At 40.0% G+C, this 14,367-nt stretch overlaps 1 protein-coding gene across 1 annotated transcript in view; it reads left to right on the top strand.

Annotated features, from left to right (window-relative positions):
- Positions 1-260: 260 nt before the first annotated feature.
- The window catches only part of wdr33 (WD repeat domain 33), a 33,132-nt gene continuing 19,025 nt past the window's right edge, over positions 261-14,367 (top strand). The window contains exons 1-6 of the mRNA XM_080034329.1: positions 261-436; positions 2,783-3,007; positions 5,811-5,879; positions 7,005-7,109; positions 7,857-7,952; positions 9,012-9,163. Coding sequence (XP_079890455.1) covers positions 2,801-3,007; positions 5,811-5,879; positions 7,005-7,109; positions 7,857-7,952; positions 9,012-9,163 — 629 coding nt within the window. The 5' untranslated portion in view covers positions 261-436; positions 2,783-2,800. The remainder of the gene's footprint in view (positions 437-2,782; positions 3,008-5,810; positions 5,880-7,004; positions 7,110-7,856; positions 7,953-9,011; positions 9,164-14,367) is intronic.

The following is a 14,367-nucleotide window of genomic DNA, read 5'->3' on the forward strand; positions in this document are numbered from 1 at the left end:
GAAAGTGAATCTACTGTAAATAAGAATTACATCAAATAAATACATATTTTTAACATAAAAAATCAAGGCATGCAAATATACAAATTATAATAAACACAGAAAATACGTTATTTTGAGTGGTTTATAACAGTGAGTGCCGTGGTTCTAAAAAAATATTGAATTATTGTGCTTTATAAACTCAATTTCCCAGAATCCTCGGCACGTTCTCTCCCGCCCGTTGTAAATATCTCCCGGCATGCTTTGCTGTAGGGCCAAGAAGCAAGAAGAAGAAGAATCGTCATGATGGATGCGGCTGGTGGCTAACGTGATAAAAACCGAATTCATTTCAGTTGAATAAAGTTTGAGACGTTCATGTTTCTTCAGCTCAAAGATTAAAGGAATAATCTAGGCAGTTAGTGACACGACAGATAGCTCAGCCTGCAGCGGAGACCCGTTGGTGAGTGAATATAGCCACAGCAGTGCTAGGCCGCCATTAGCTTCCTCGGCTAACAAACATACACAACCAGCAATGGCGCTGGCTGCTTCATTCTGTTTAGGTTTGGAAGGAAATCCCACATTTACAGACACTCTACTCACACCACAGACAACATGGTGGTATGGGGATAAACTCAACCAGACCCTCTTGTATCGCTGGAGCTCATTTCCCCGCCCTTGAGGCTAGTAAACCCCGCAGGAAGGTCGCGATAGCAACCGGGGAAGACACACTGTGGGGTAGCCGCGTGCTGAAGCTATTTTACCGGTTACATCTCCCAAACAAACAACATTACGTCCCAATTCAGTCAGTTATTTCGAAGGATATGTTGTCAAAACCCTTCTTTGTGAATATCTCCTGGCGATTCACTACTTGTACTGTTCTCTGTGCGCGCTCAACAGTGTTAATACACACATCCTAGGCTCTGTAAACTAGTTTGTTGCTAGTAGCTACGGTGGGACCCATTGTTTATACACCTGTTTACAGATCCTGACCTTGGTAGATTATTTTTTTCAGCGCAAACAGTAGGAGATCGAGAGGAGATATTAACTGGTCTGATTGTGATAAAAAGTTATTTTGACAAGTGTTCTCCAGAATCACTGACTTTGTACCCGTTTCTTTATTGATAGCATTACTAGTGTGTGTACGCTACAACGCATTTACAAAGGTCTTAAATTGCCTAAAATATATACACAAGGGTCCAGTGTAAAACTCCAAATAATATGTTTAGAAAATTACATTTTACCGGTTACATATTCAAACAAACAACCGGTTAGGATTAGGGGCCAGTGTCTGAGAATGCTTGGTGTGTAAATCACTTTTGTCAAAATCAGTGAATATCTCCTCATGATCCACTACCTGTCTGTTAGAAAAACCAATCAAGTTAAAATCCAGTGTCAAAACACAGCCGAGGCTCTTTAAAGTTTAAACTATATTATGTTGCTAGCTATGGCCCCCTTTGTTTGTTTACATACACTTACCTGTTTACAGAGCCTATTTATATTTTTTCAGCTCACGCACACACACACACACACACACACACAGACACACACACACACACACACACACACACAGACAGTAGGGACATATGGTGTATCGTGAGGACAAGTGTTCTCCAGAATCACTGACTCCATCTTTAAAGGGACACTGTGTAACATTTTAAGTAATTTATTTGCTAAAATCAATATCCTCATTCATAAATATGTCCTCATTGGTGTAAAATCACCTCTGCCAATAATCTGAATTATCCTCCTGAGCGGAGAATTACAAATATTAATGTTACATTGTGTACATTGAGAGGGTAAGTCTTACGGAGGAATCCATGTTTTTGGAATGTGATCAGGTGCATTGTTTAAAATTTAGAATTGTTCTTGTCCTTGAAGGCCACTGTAGCTTCTGTTATTATTCAAAAGGGTTGGGGTTACCCAGGGAGCGTTGCATTCTAGAACTTTCTTGATGATGTCATATTACACACTGCACCTTTAATGTTTGAATGAGTGGAAACTGTTGGAGAGATATCATCAGTGCTGCTGGGTGATTTTTATTTACATATTTCGGTTCTGTATTGATACCATAATTCTTGGTGTGTGCAGGCTACAAAGCATTTACAAAGGTCTTAAATTAAGAGACAAGCTTGACTTTTTCTTCAATCTTCATCGCTACATTACTTAATGGAAATGTTCTTCATGACAATATTTTTGGGGGGAATTAATTTGGTAGAAATGGTGTCAGTAGTTTAGAATAAAACCAACATGTTCATTCTACTCAAACATATGCCTTTGAATAGTAAAACGAGAGACACAGAACATTTGGAGCATGTTGTTCAAATGTGTTCTGTGAATTTTTTCCAGAGCTGTAAATGCCTTGCTGGCTCTTCATTGTTTGACTATGAAAAAAATGCATGTTAAAAAACAAACAATAATATATAATATAATACTTACTTTATTAGTATAAAACTTATTTATTTCACTGGTTGACACTAACCCCCCCCCCCCACCCCCCTTCAACCCCCACTCCCCCCCCCCTTCCAGACCCATCAGCGTGTCAGCATGGCTACAGAAATGGGGGGGTTCCCCTCAGAGGTTCTTCCATATGCCTTGGTCCCCCCTCTCTCAGACAGACAGACAGATAGCATGTTTTGCAAATGTGTTTTTTTTTTTTTGCCGTATAGTTTTTGTATCTTTATCGGTTGACACTAAGTTACAAAGGTTACAAATTCTCTCTATTTCTTTCTATAACACAATAATATAATTCTCTCTCTCTTTCTCTCTCTCTGTCTCTCTCTTCCCCCCCCCCCCCCCCCCCCCACAGACCCATCAGTGTGTCAGCATGGCCACAGAGATGGGGGGTTCCCCTCAGAGGTTCTTCCACATGCCCCGGTTCCAGCACCAGGCTCCGCGGCAGGTCTTCTACAAGCGGCCGGACTACGCGCAGCAGCAAGCCATGCAGCAGCTCACCTTCGACGGCAAGCGCATGAGGAAGGCCGTCAACCGCAAGACCATCGACTACAACCCCTCCGTTATCAGGCATCTGCAGGTGAATATATAGAAGTGTGACTGTCAATACACAGCCTAGGCTCTGTAAACATATTCTACAACCCCTCCGTTATCAGGCATCTGCAGGTGAATATATAGAAGTGTGACTGTCAATACACAGCCTAGGCTCTGTAAACGGTACTGTGAACATATTGTACAACCCCTCAGTTATCAGGCATCTACAGGTGAATATATATATTACATACGTTTATTAATATTAAAAAAAATATATTGACTTAAAGTTACTTTTATGAAACCAGCAAGTTTTTTCTTGATTGGAAATGACACCGGCTTCTCCCAGAAGATAATAAGACCATGTACAAGAGGCATCATTGTGGAAAAACATTTTCAGCTTTTATTAATTGGCCAAATTTGCAAGGGGTATGAATAATATCGGTTTTGACTGTATAATTATTAAATCCAGTGTTAATACACAGCCTAGGCTCTGTAAACAAAGGACCCACCGTAGCTAACAACATGCCAGTTTACAGAGCCTAGGCTGTGTATTAAGACTGACCATAGACTACAACCCCTCAATTATCAGGCATCTACAGGTAAATATATAGAAGTGTGATTGTTAATACACAGCCTAGGCTCTGTAAACAGTACTGTGAACATATTCTACAACCCCTCAGTTATTAGGCATCTACAGGTAAATATATAGAAATGTATGAATAAGCTTATTAATACATAGGACTCTTTTAAAGGTGGAGTCAGTGATAATATCTCCTCAAAATCTGCCACCTGTCCCTACTAAGTGTGTGCTGGGGGGGGGGGGGGAACAGTGTTAATACACAGCTTAGGCTCCTTTAACCGGTATGTAAACAAAGGCGGCCCACTGTAGCTATCAACCTGCCAGTTTACAGAGGCTAGGCTGTGTATTAAGTTAACACTGGATTTATTTTCAGTGCACACACAGTACGGACATGTAGCGTATCGTGAGGAGATTGTCACTGATTTTTACAACAGAAAGAATGAAGAGACCACTCCAAATGTTCAGTGTCTCTCGTTTTATTATCTATAGGCATATGTTTGAGTAGAATGAACATTTTGGTTTTATAATATAAACTACTGACAACATTTCTACCAAATTCATGATAAAAATCTTGTCATTAAAGAGCATTTTCAATTAAGTAATGTAGAGATGAAGATTTAAGTAAAATCCAGACTGGTCTCTTCATTTTTTTCCAGAGCTGTATTTTGAGTACAGCCTTTTTTCATTTTATAAATAAATAAAAATAATATGTACAGCTCTTAAAAATGCATTTTCAACATGTTTTTGATGAGAATGATGAACATAGGCAAGGCAACTTTATTTCTATAGCACAATTCAGACACAAGGCCATTCAAAGTGCTTTACAGAGGCAAGATTAAAATACATAAAACACATTAGAAGACATTTAGAAGCTAATGAAAAGAAGTAGTACAGGTTAAAATGGAAACAGAAAAGTCTTCAGACTCGATTTAAAAGAGCTGAGAGTTGCGGCAAACCTCAAGTTTTCTGGTAGTTTGTTCCAGAGAATTGGAGCATAAAAACTGAAAGCTGCTTCTCCTTGTTTAGTCCTAACTCTGGGGACTGTAAGTAGACCTGTCTGTCTGTCTGTCTGTCTGTCTGTCTCTGTCTGTCTGTCTGTCTGTCTGTCTGTCTGTCTGTCTGTCTGTCTCTCTCCTTGTTTAGTCCTAACTCTAGGGACTGTAAGTAGACCTGTCCCAGACGACCTAAGGGCTCTGGACGGCTCCTAACGTATCAGCAGATCAGTAATGTATTTTGGCTCTAAACCAGGGGTGTCAAACTCATTTTGGTTCGAGGGCCACATACAGCCTCTCTGATCTCAAGTGGGCCGGACCAGTACAATAATGGCAAAATAACGTACATCAACTCCAAATCTCTAGCTTTGTTTTTCAGTAATATGCTTTATCACTCAGTCTACATTTGTAACCTACATTATCACGGATCACAAGGGATCTCTGTACCCCCCAGGAAATGTCTTAGTAAAGGTTGCTGCTGGCCATGGGAATAGGAGGTGCGGCGCGCAGCGCCGCAGCAAAAATTTGGGGGGTATTTTGCTCAAAGATGCCAATACGCACTAATGAAATAAACAACTGTTTATTTGAATACACAAATACAACAGGCACTGACGTTACAGTTGTCCAATTTTGTTTACTATATGTACAGGGACACATTTTGTGCAAACATGCAGACAGTACAAAATAAAATTTAATAAAAGTGCAACTTCTACTGTTTTGATTTATTTTTAAATACAGAGGTTATTGGTTGTTTTGGAATTCGTTTTTCCCAATTTAAAACATAAAAATAAAGCAGCATGGAAAATTAGGAAATAAATCTTGTAGGCCTACACTAGCATGCTCCTGCTCGTTTCGCACGTGCAGAGCCGCGGACACATCGCGCTTGCTAGTACATTAATTGTTCAGCACTAAAAATAAAAATTGTTTTATTTATTTTTTATTTTTTTGGTTTTTACTTTGCCATAAAGCACTGGAGGAAACATTAATAGCGGTGAAGCAAGATTGCCATTTACCATTTCCCACGTTGCTAAAATGTGCTTTTTTTTTATTTAGGCTGCCCCCTAGCGGCTGGAGTGAGCATTTTGGTTATTTCTTTAAAAATTCATATCTCCTCACAGGAATGGGCTAGAGACTTACTTTTTTTTTTGAAATGCTCATAAATGTGTGCTCTACAAGTCGCGGGCCGGATTAAATCATCTCGCGGGCCGCAGCCGGCCCGCGGGCCGTATGTTTGACACCACTGCTCTAAACCAACTAAACGTGTGTTGTGTTTTCAGAATCGCTTGTGGCAGCGAGACCATCGGGACTTCAGAGCCGTTCAGCCCGACGCCGGATGTTACAACGACGTGAGTTTATCGCCTTTTATTTTTTAAGATTATTTTTTGGCATTTTCAAGCTTTATTAGACAGTACAGAGTTGAAATGGGGGGGGGGGGAAGAGAGAGAGAGAGGGGGGAGGATGACCTGTAGTAAAGGTCCACGGGTCGGATTTGAACCCACGACCACTGCGACGAAGGCCGGAGCCAATATGGTACACACTCTATCCACTACGTCAACGAAGCACCCCAAGTTAATCGTCTTTTATTTCATCTCATCGTGATAACAAACCTTGAGAAAAAAAGAAAAAATCATCTCCGGCATTTTACACATTAAAGGTGGAGTCAGTGATTCTTGTCGTCAAAATCACTTTTTGGTCAAAATCAGTGAATATGATCTGTTACCTGTCCATACTGTGTGTGTGCGATGGGGAAAAATATCCAGTATTAATACACAGCCTAGGCTCTGTAAACTGGTATGTAAACAAAGGGCCCACCACTGTAGCAAGCAACATGCCCATTTTACAGAGTCTAGGCTGTGTATATAAAGAAATAACAGAGCTGTGTTTCTTTTTTAAAGATATTTTTTTGGCATTTTTATGCTTTATTGATAGTGTAGAGACAGAGTTGAAATGGGGCAGAGAGGGGAGTGACATGCAGAGAACGACCGCGGTCTGGAATCGAACCCGGGTCCGCTGCTGGCCGAGGCCCATGGGGGGGGACGCCCTACCAACTGAGCTAAGGGCGCCCCCCCTGAGAGCTGTGTTTCTTGTGTGAAATGTTACAGTCCCTGCGTTCCAATCCCCATACTATCTACTTTTTAGTTTGGTGCAAAAAAGATTTGGGATGTCCTGATTCTTGTGGCCAGATTTAGTATGGTTAGAAATACCCGAATGTCTACTACATCCGGCCGAGATTTTTAGTGTTGAAAACGGGATGAGACGGATATTAAAACCAAGAGGCAAGATCAAGGAGTAATGTTATGATGAAATAAAGAAGTAAAAGTATGTCCCAATTGTAGCATACTGCATCCTAACTAGATTATTTTTATGGTCGGATGTAGTATGTAGGATAGAGAAAGAGTAAGAAAGAGGAGGAGATTTGGAACGCGGCCCTAGACTCTCTAATAATCCCTTTGTGTCCCCTTTCCCTTCAGATGGTTCCTCCCATTGGAATGGTCAAAAACCCCATGAATGCCGTCACCACAAAGTTTGTCAGAACTTCCACCAACAAAGTCAAGTGTCCCGTGTTTGTCATTCGGGTAAGAGGCTCGGAGATGAACTCATACACACATCTACACTGATACATATATATACTCTTATTTTACTCCATAATTTGATGCAAAAAAAAATAGGACATGACATGAAATGAATTGACATTAATATGTTGATATGTTGATTAAAATAAAATGGAAATAGAATAATAGTTTGAAGACATTACAAGTTCAATTGCTAAAGCCGTGAAACACACTTCTCAGTTTCAGATTCATATAATGTTGAATTTGTATGTTTTCATCAGGTTTCTGCTGTGACCCACTTACACACAAGTACATATACAGCTCTGGAAAACAATTAAGAGACCACTCCAAATATTCTGTGTCTCTCATATTACTATTTATAGGCATATGTTTGAGTAGAATGAACATTTTGGTTTTATAATATAAACTACTGACAACATTTCTACTAAATTCCCCCCCAAAATTATTCTTATTTAGAGCATTTCCATCAAGTAATGTAGACATGAAAATTTGAGAAAAATCCAGACTGGTCTCTTAATTTTTTCCAGAGCTGTATATGTTACATTTAAATGCATTTTATTAAATCTAGAAACGTGAGCCCATCCATACTGTGAACGTGAGAGAGAAAATGACGCCGTTGTTTATTCTGTGTCCTGTGTGTGTGTGTGTGTGTGTGTGTGTGTGTGTGTGTGTGTGTGTGTGTGTGTGTGTGTGTGTGTGTGTGTGTGTGTGTGTGTGTGTGTGTGTGTGTGTGTGTGTGTGTGCGCGCAGTGGACTCCTGAAGGCCGCCGTCTAGTCACTGGAGCCTCTAGTGGAGAATTCACTTTGTGGAACGGACTCACCTTCAACTTTGAGACCATTCTACAGGTAAACACACACACACACCTTTAAATAGCCATGTTACATTTTATACATTTAAAAATACTATGTACAGTTCTTAAAAACGCATTATCTGCATGTTTTTAATAAGAAAATGTCTCGTAAAGACAATGAACAACATATGAACACATAATTCTGTAATAACCTTCAGAATAGTGCTGAGAATGATTATGGAAAGTTTAGTTGATGTAAGTGTTTTAGAAGATGAGATTTTTCTTGGTTCAGTGTATTTAAAAAAAACTAATGCCGCATGATGTAGCAGAGAGGAGCTTGGGTGGAACTAAGTCTGAGTCTTCTGTTTACAAAACACAACCAACAAATGTTACTATATGAAAATCCAGCCAGAGAGAGGGGGACTGTGCAGATAAACACTCCACCACTTATTCTAGCTGGGCAGAAGTGATCATTGAGTGGGATTATTTTTGTTATCGGGAGGCGGAGTACATTTTTTTTCGTGAGACGCACGTCTCTCGCAGGTCTCTCTGCTTTAACTGATAGAGAAATAGTCTGTTGACAGTCATACATGCAGCATTCACTGTAGTTTCACCATTTCCTGGTTTGTCACCAAATTAAACTTCCCACAAGCGAAAAGGAGAAAGGAAAAAAAAATGGCAATGAGGCACACGGATAACTGTCAACTGAATATTAATCATATGCATCATCAAATGACATGAAACAACGTCATATTAATGAGAATTATCTATGAATAGTCTGTGCAGAAAGACAGGGCTTTTAGAAGCAGCGCTGCAGCAGCAGTTGAGACGGTAAATGTGTGGCCGAAAACAGTAAGAGAAACGCAGCAGTAACAGACGCGCTCCAGAGACACAGGATGTGTGTTCTAGGCCTTATGAACATCAAATAAAAACACATTACAGTTGTACTAACCTTCTCCTCTCTCTCCCTCTCTCTCCCTCCCTCCCTCCCTCCCTCCCTCTCTCTCTCCCCCTCTCTATCCCTCTCTCTCTCCCTCTCTCTATCCCTCCCTCCCTCTCTCTCTCTCTCTCCCTCCCTCCCTCTCTCTCTCCCTCTCTATCCCTCCCCCCATAGGCTCACGACAGCCCTGTGCGAGCCATGACTTGGTCTCATAACGACATGTGGATGCTGACGGCCGACCATGGAGGATATGTGAAGTACTGGCAGTCCAACATGAACAACGTGAAGATGTTCCAGGCTCACAAGGAGGCCATTAGAGAAGCCAGGTTTATACCCAATAACAATACTCCTCCTCTGATTATCATAACGCTCACTGCTGTTAAAGGTGCAGGCAGAGAGTCTGGAGAACGCTTGTTGTCAAAATCTATTTTTTTTGTCAAAATAGGTGAATATCTTGTGATTTGCTCTGTGTGTGTGTGTGTGTGTGTGTGTGTGTGTGTGTGTGTGTGTGTGTGTGTGTGTGTGTGTGTGTGTGTGTGTGTGTGTGTGTGTGTGTGTGTGTGTGTGTGTGTGTGTGTGTGTGTGTGTGTGTGTGTGTGTGTGTGTGTGCGCGCTGGAAAAATTATTTGGTGTTAATACACAGCCTAGGCTCTGTAAACTTTTATGTAATCAAAGGGGCCGCTATAGCTAGAAACATGACCGTTTAGACAGTTTTTTTATTTTTGTATCAATGCGAACGGGGATGTTGCTATAGCTACAGTGGGCCCCCCTTTGTTTTACATACCAGTTTACAGAGCCTAGGCTGTGTATTAACACTTGATTTAATTCCAACACACACACACACACACACACACACACACACACACAGTACAGAAAGGTAGCAGAATCGTGAGGAGATATTTACTGATCTTGACACAACAAAAAAAAATATTTTAACAACAAGCGTTCTCCAGAATCACTGACTCCACCTTTAACGGCAGGTTGCCTAGTGACAGATGTACGTGTGTGCGGTTAGCAGCACTGCAGTGATCTGTTGTTGATGTTGTTCCTTCTCATGTGGCTGTTGAGCTGTTTGTCTCTGTGTGAAGTTTTAAATAAAGTTCTATCCATGGTTATTTCTACCTGGTTTTGGGTTAGGCCCCCGTGCTGTGAGGGGGGGGTTTGGATTTTGAACCGTCAATAAAACTTTGACCCAATCAATAAAGATTTAAAAATAAAGATTTAAAAATCATCAAGTGAATAAAGAGAGGCTCACACACTGCTTGGTCTGAACTCATCCAACAGGTGGCTGTAGTTTAGAATGATCACTGGATGAAAACTACACTTCCCATGGTGCACCTGTGTTTTGGTTAGACACAAACTCCACACTGTAAAGACATGATGTGAGTCACCTTCTATTAGATAGTATATACTAGGTCCCTAATGCGATGTGTAGGAAAGTCAGACATCTTTCACAGCTAACTCTATGGCTACACTACTTGGACCAACTGTGTGTGTGTGTGTGTGTGTATACACTGTATATATATTTCCTTGCAGCGCTTTTTAGTTAAGGCAGCACATCTGTCTGTTGGTTCAGAATTCAGCGAATTTGTCAGTTTTCATAGTGAAGTCTGCATCTCTCCCAAACCATTTTTACCAGCTGACTTTTTCACCAATCGTATGTGGTTTTGTCCAAGTGGTGTTGCCGTAGCGAGCTGTCAAAGATGTCCGACCGTTCCGCACTTGCTCAACTCACATCGACACGCACTGTGACATCATTGTAGTCTGTAGTTTGTGGTGACGTCACACTGTAAGGTGTTTGACTCCCAGGTATTTAGCAAAGCACTACATTACCCATGAGCCTTAGCAACGTTTATTCACCTCACCGAGACTCGGGTTATTATTAAGTGATGTTTCCAGCTGTGATGGATCATTATGGTTCCCGCTAACAAATAAAAAATCTTACACTTTTTTCATTAGATCAGTGTGTAGAATGTATGGGTGTCCTGGGGAAATGCACCCGTTGGAAGACCAAGAAGAAGAAGAAGTACTATAGAATAAATAACTAAATACATCTTCACCTCATCACTTGATATTGTAGGAAAGACTTGAGGCAGTGGTGGATGATGCCATCTTTAGTAACTATAGCTTCTTGTCCTTGAAGGCCACCGTAGCTTCTGTAAATTCTCCCCAAAGGGACGGGTTAGAAAAGGTGCGTTGCCATCTAGAACTTGATGCCACTAAATATTCCAATGTAACACACTGTACCCTTAAGAGATGTTTGGGGGGATTTTTGACCTCAATGTTTAAACTGAAAGCTCTAATGGTAGAGAGGAGAAGGGGGAGTGACATGCATCTCTTGCTGGAATCGAACCAGCGATTATATGATCATGTTTCATGTGCGTTAACCATTTGGCGCTCCAATTGTTTGCGTACAACTACATTTTAACTTTCAGCTTAAACCTGCAGTGTGTAGAATTTTGGGTTTTATTCCCTAGCAGATTTTGTAGAAAGTAATTATAATATCCATAAGTATGTTTAATTCAGTGCATAATAGCTGAAAAAAATGTTTTGAATTATTATTTTTTCCCTTAGAAAGGGTCTCATATATGTCCATATTTCTGCATATCTTGGACCAAGGCCTAGTGCCGCCATCTTGAAAGTGTCATAGTTGGAATGTCATCAGGTGCATTGTTTAAAATTTAGAATTTTTCTTGTCCTTGAAGGCCACTGTAGCTTCTGTTATTATTCAAAAGGGTTGGGGTTACCCAGGGAGCGTTGCATTCTAGAACTTTGTAGAACTTTCTTGATGATGTCATATTACACACTGCACCTTTAATGTTGTAAAAAAATACAACTTATGCTGAAGGGATTTTTCTGATGAAAGAGAAACAGAAGAGAAGAAGGAGGATCAGTCACATGACGTGCGTCCCAATCACTTCTGGCACACACACTCCCTGCGTTCAACATCGCATCAATATTCAACATACTACATCTGATCATAAAAAGAGTATAGTTAGGATGCAGTATGCCACACTTGGGACATAATTTAACTAACATGGCTCCTTGATCTTGCCTCTTGCTTTTATATCCGTCTCATCCCCGTTTGTTTTCATACTGAGGCTCCATCAATGTGACGTCACTTCCAATGTGGACTTGATTGTTGGTCAGAATCGCACCAATAGCATGCTGTTTTCACCACTGAAAATCTAGGCCGGATCTAGTAGACATCTGGGTATTTCTTCTAACCATACTAAATCTGGCCACAAGAATTGGGACATCCTAAATCTTTTTAGTACCATACTAAATAGTAGAAAGTATGGGTATTGGAACGCAGCCACACTTGCACACTGCTCCTAAAGTTCCGGACCTAATCCGTCACTCGAGATGAGTGCACCCTGAACCACCATTAGAGTTTTAACGTTTGGCCTGGTTTGAATGCGGGGTTCGTCCTGAACTTTTCCTGCTGCTTCACATTAAAAGCTTTCCACTGGTGTGATCAGGATGAGATGCTTTTATTGTGAAATGTGTTCATCGTTGTTAGTGAAGCTGCCAAGTGGACCATGCATTCATACTTTTTCTTTGTTTTATTCTACATACTACATCTGACCATAAAAATAATCTAGTTAGGATGCAGTAGCCATACACTTGGGACATACTTTTTCCTTTTTATTTCATCATCAAATTGCGCTTTGATCTTGCCTCTTGCTTTTATATCCGTCTCATCCCTGTTTGTTTTCATATGGAGGCTCTGTCAATGTGACGTCACTTCCGGTGCGAACTGGATTGTGGGTCAGAATCGCCCAAATAGGATGCAGTTTTCAACACTAAAAATCTCTTCTGGATGTTGTAGACATCCCAGTATTTAAATCTGGCCACAATAAGATTAACGAGATTCTTAAAAGTGAGCTGTCCCGCTCTGAGCCGCTCCGACCCGACCCGCTCTACTCTGTGGAAACGAGGCATTAGTACAGAAGGATCACTTGTGTTGATTTTGAAACTTGCTCAAACTCCAGACTTTGGAGTATTCCTGCCATGGATGACCTCATCACATTAGACTTACAAGTCCAGAGGGCCATTAGCTTAGCTTAGCACTCACCCTGCGTTCTAAATCACATTTTTTTATTTTTACTACACTACATACTAAAGTACAGAAGAGTTTTAGGGCCACAGACAGGAGAGAAAAAAATATCAGATAAGGAAGATTTTTTTTCATTATGTCGAGAAATGTCAAGAATAAAGACAAATACTGCAAAATGCAATTGGAGTTAGAGGGGCATCTGGGTATTTTTTTGCATACTGCAATTGACATGCATGCTTTTTCTGGTATACTGAATAGTATGGAAGTATAGGGATTGGAACCAGGGGAATCTGTTTCCGTAGGTCCCATCAGTGAGAGAACAAAATGCTCTTTGTTAATGGCTGCTGTTCAGTTTAGTGGTTGGGCTCAGAGGTCACATGGGCACTCACTCCTCCAAATTATTTTGTTTGTGTTTTGTTAATATATTTTTTACGAGATTCTGTTTTTTAGCTTCATGTCTCTTCTGTTCAGTACGGAAAAGAGCGTTAGGCAAGAGAAGGCAGGTTTTATTTCTATAGCACAATTCAGACACAAGGCCATCCAAAGTGCTTTACAGGGGGCATAACATACATCAAGATTAGACATCAGAAATTGCATTTAAGAAATAGTAAAAACAAATAAAATACATCAAGATTAACGATTAGCTTCCATTAGAGGACATGTTGGTTGATCGCATCCGGGCCAAACTCGTTTTTTGTAAATTATTCACGTCAAGAATAAAGACGAAATGTTGAGAATGAAGTTGACGGTTCCAGACTGCCGTTAAGTTGGAACAATTTTGTTCAATAACTTTTCATATTCAAAACATTGCTGTCTTTTTTTTTTTTTTTTTTTTTTTTTTTGCTATTTTTTTATCCCAGAGAATATCCAAGTTCCCGTTCCTAAAATACACTACTTTATAATCTCAGACAATATCCTAATAGATACATTCTCACACAAGAGCAAAGGGCCTCGTTAACATCCCAAATTTCTTCCCGTGTAAATTTAAAACTTCATGATCTTAAAGAATATTAAAAAATAAATCTTGTAAATTTCCGACTCAAATTCAAATAATATATTCTTATCAAGAAATTACATTTTTTGATTCGTTTTTAGGATTATTAGGTTAGGGTTCATTCGTTGTTAGACTCATCTCTCCCATCACTTTTTGAATCATTAAATAGTCACTTTAAATCCAATGTTTACATCCATTTGTGAATCTCACCTTAAAACTGCGGAGTCACTTAAAATATTATTTTTAAATGCTTTGGACGGCTGAAATGAAATTAAAATAAACAAATATTAAGTTAGATAAATGTCGGATTTAAAAGTATTTTTATAATGAATTGAAATCAAGAGAATTTTAATGTGTCTTGAGCTGCTGCTTAAAACTATCACCTGCTGTTGCTGTTCTTAATGTAAAAACATCACATGGATTTTTCACATTCAGAGGAAATAGTGAACGAGCCGATTTATTTTGTGTCGTTTCAC

The sequence above is a fragment of the Ammodytes marinus genome, assembly GCF_949987685.1.
Source record: "Ammodytes marinus genome assembly, chromosome: 9".
Taxonomy (NCBI): domain Eukaryota; kingdom Metazoa; phylum Chordata; class Actinopteri; order Uranoscopiformes; family Ammodytidae; genus Ammodytes; species Ammodytes marinus.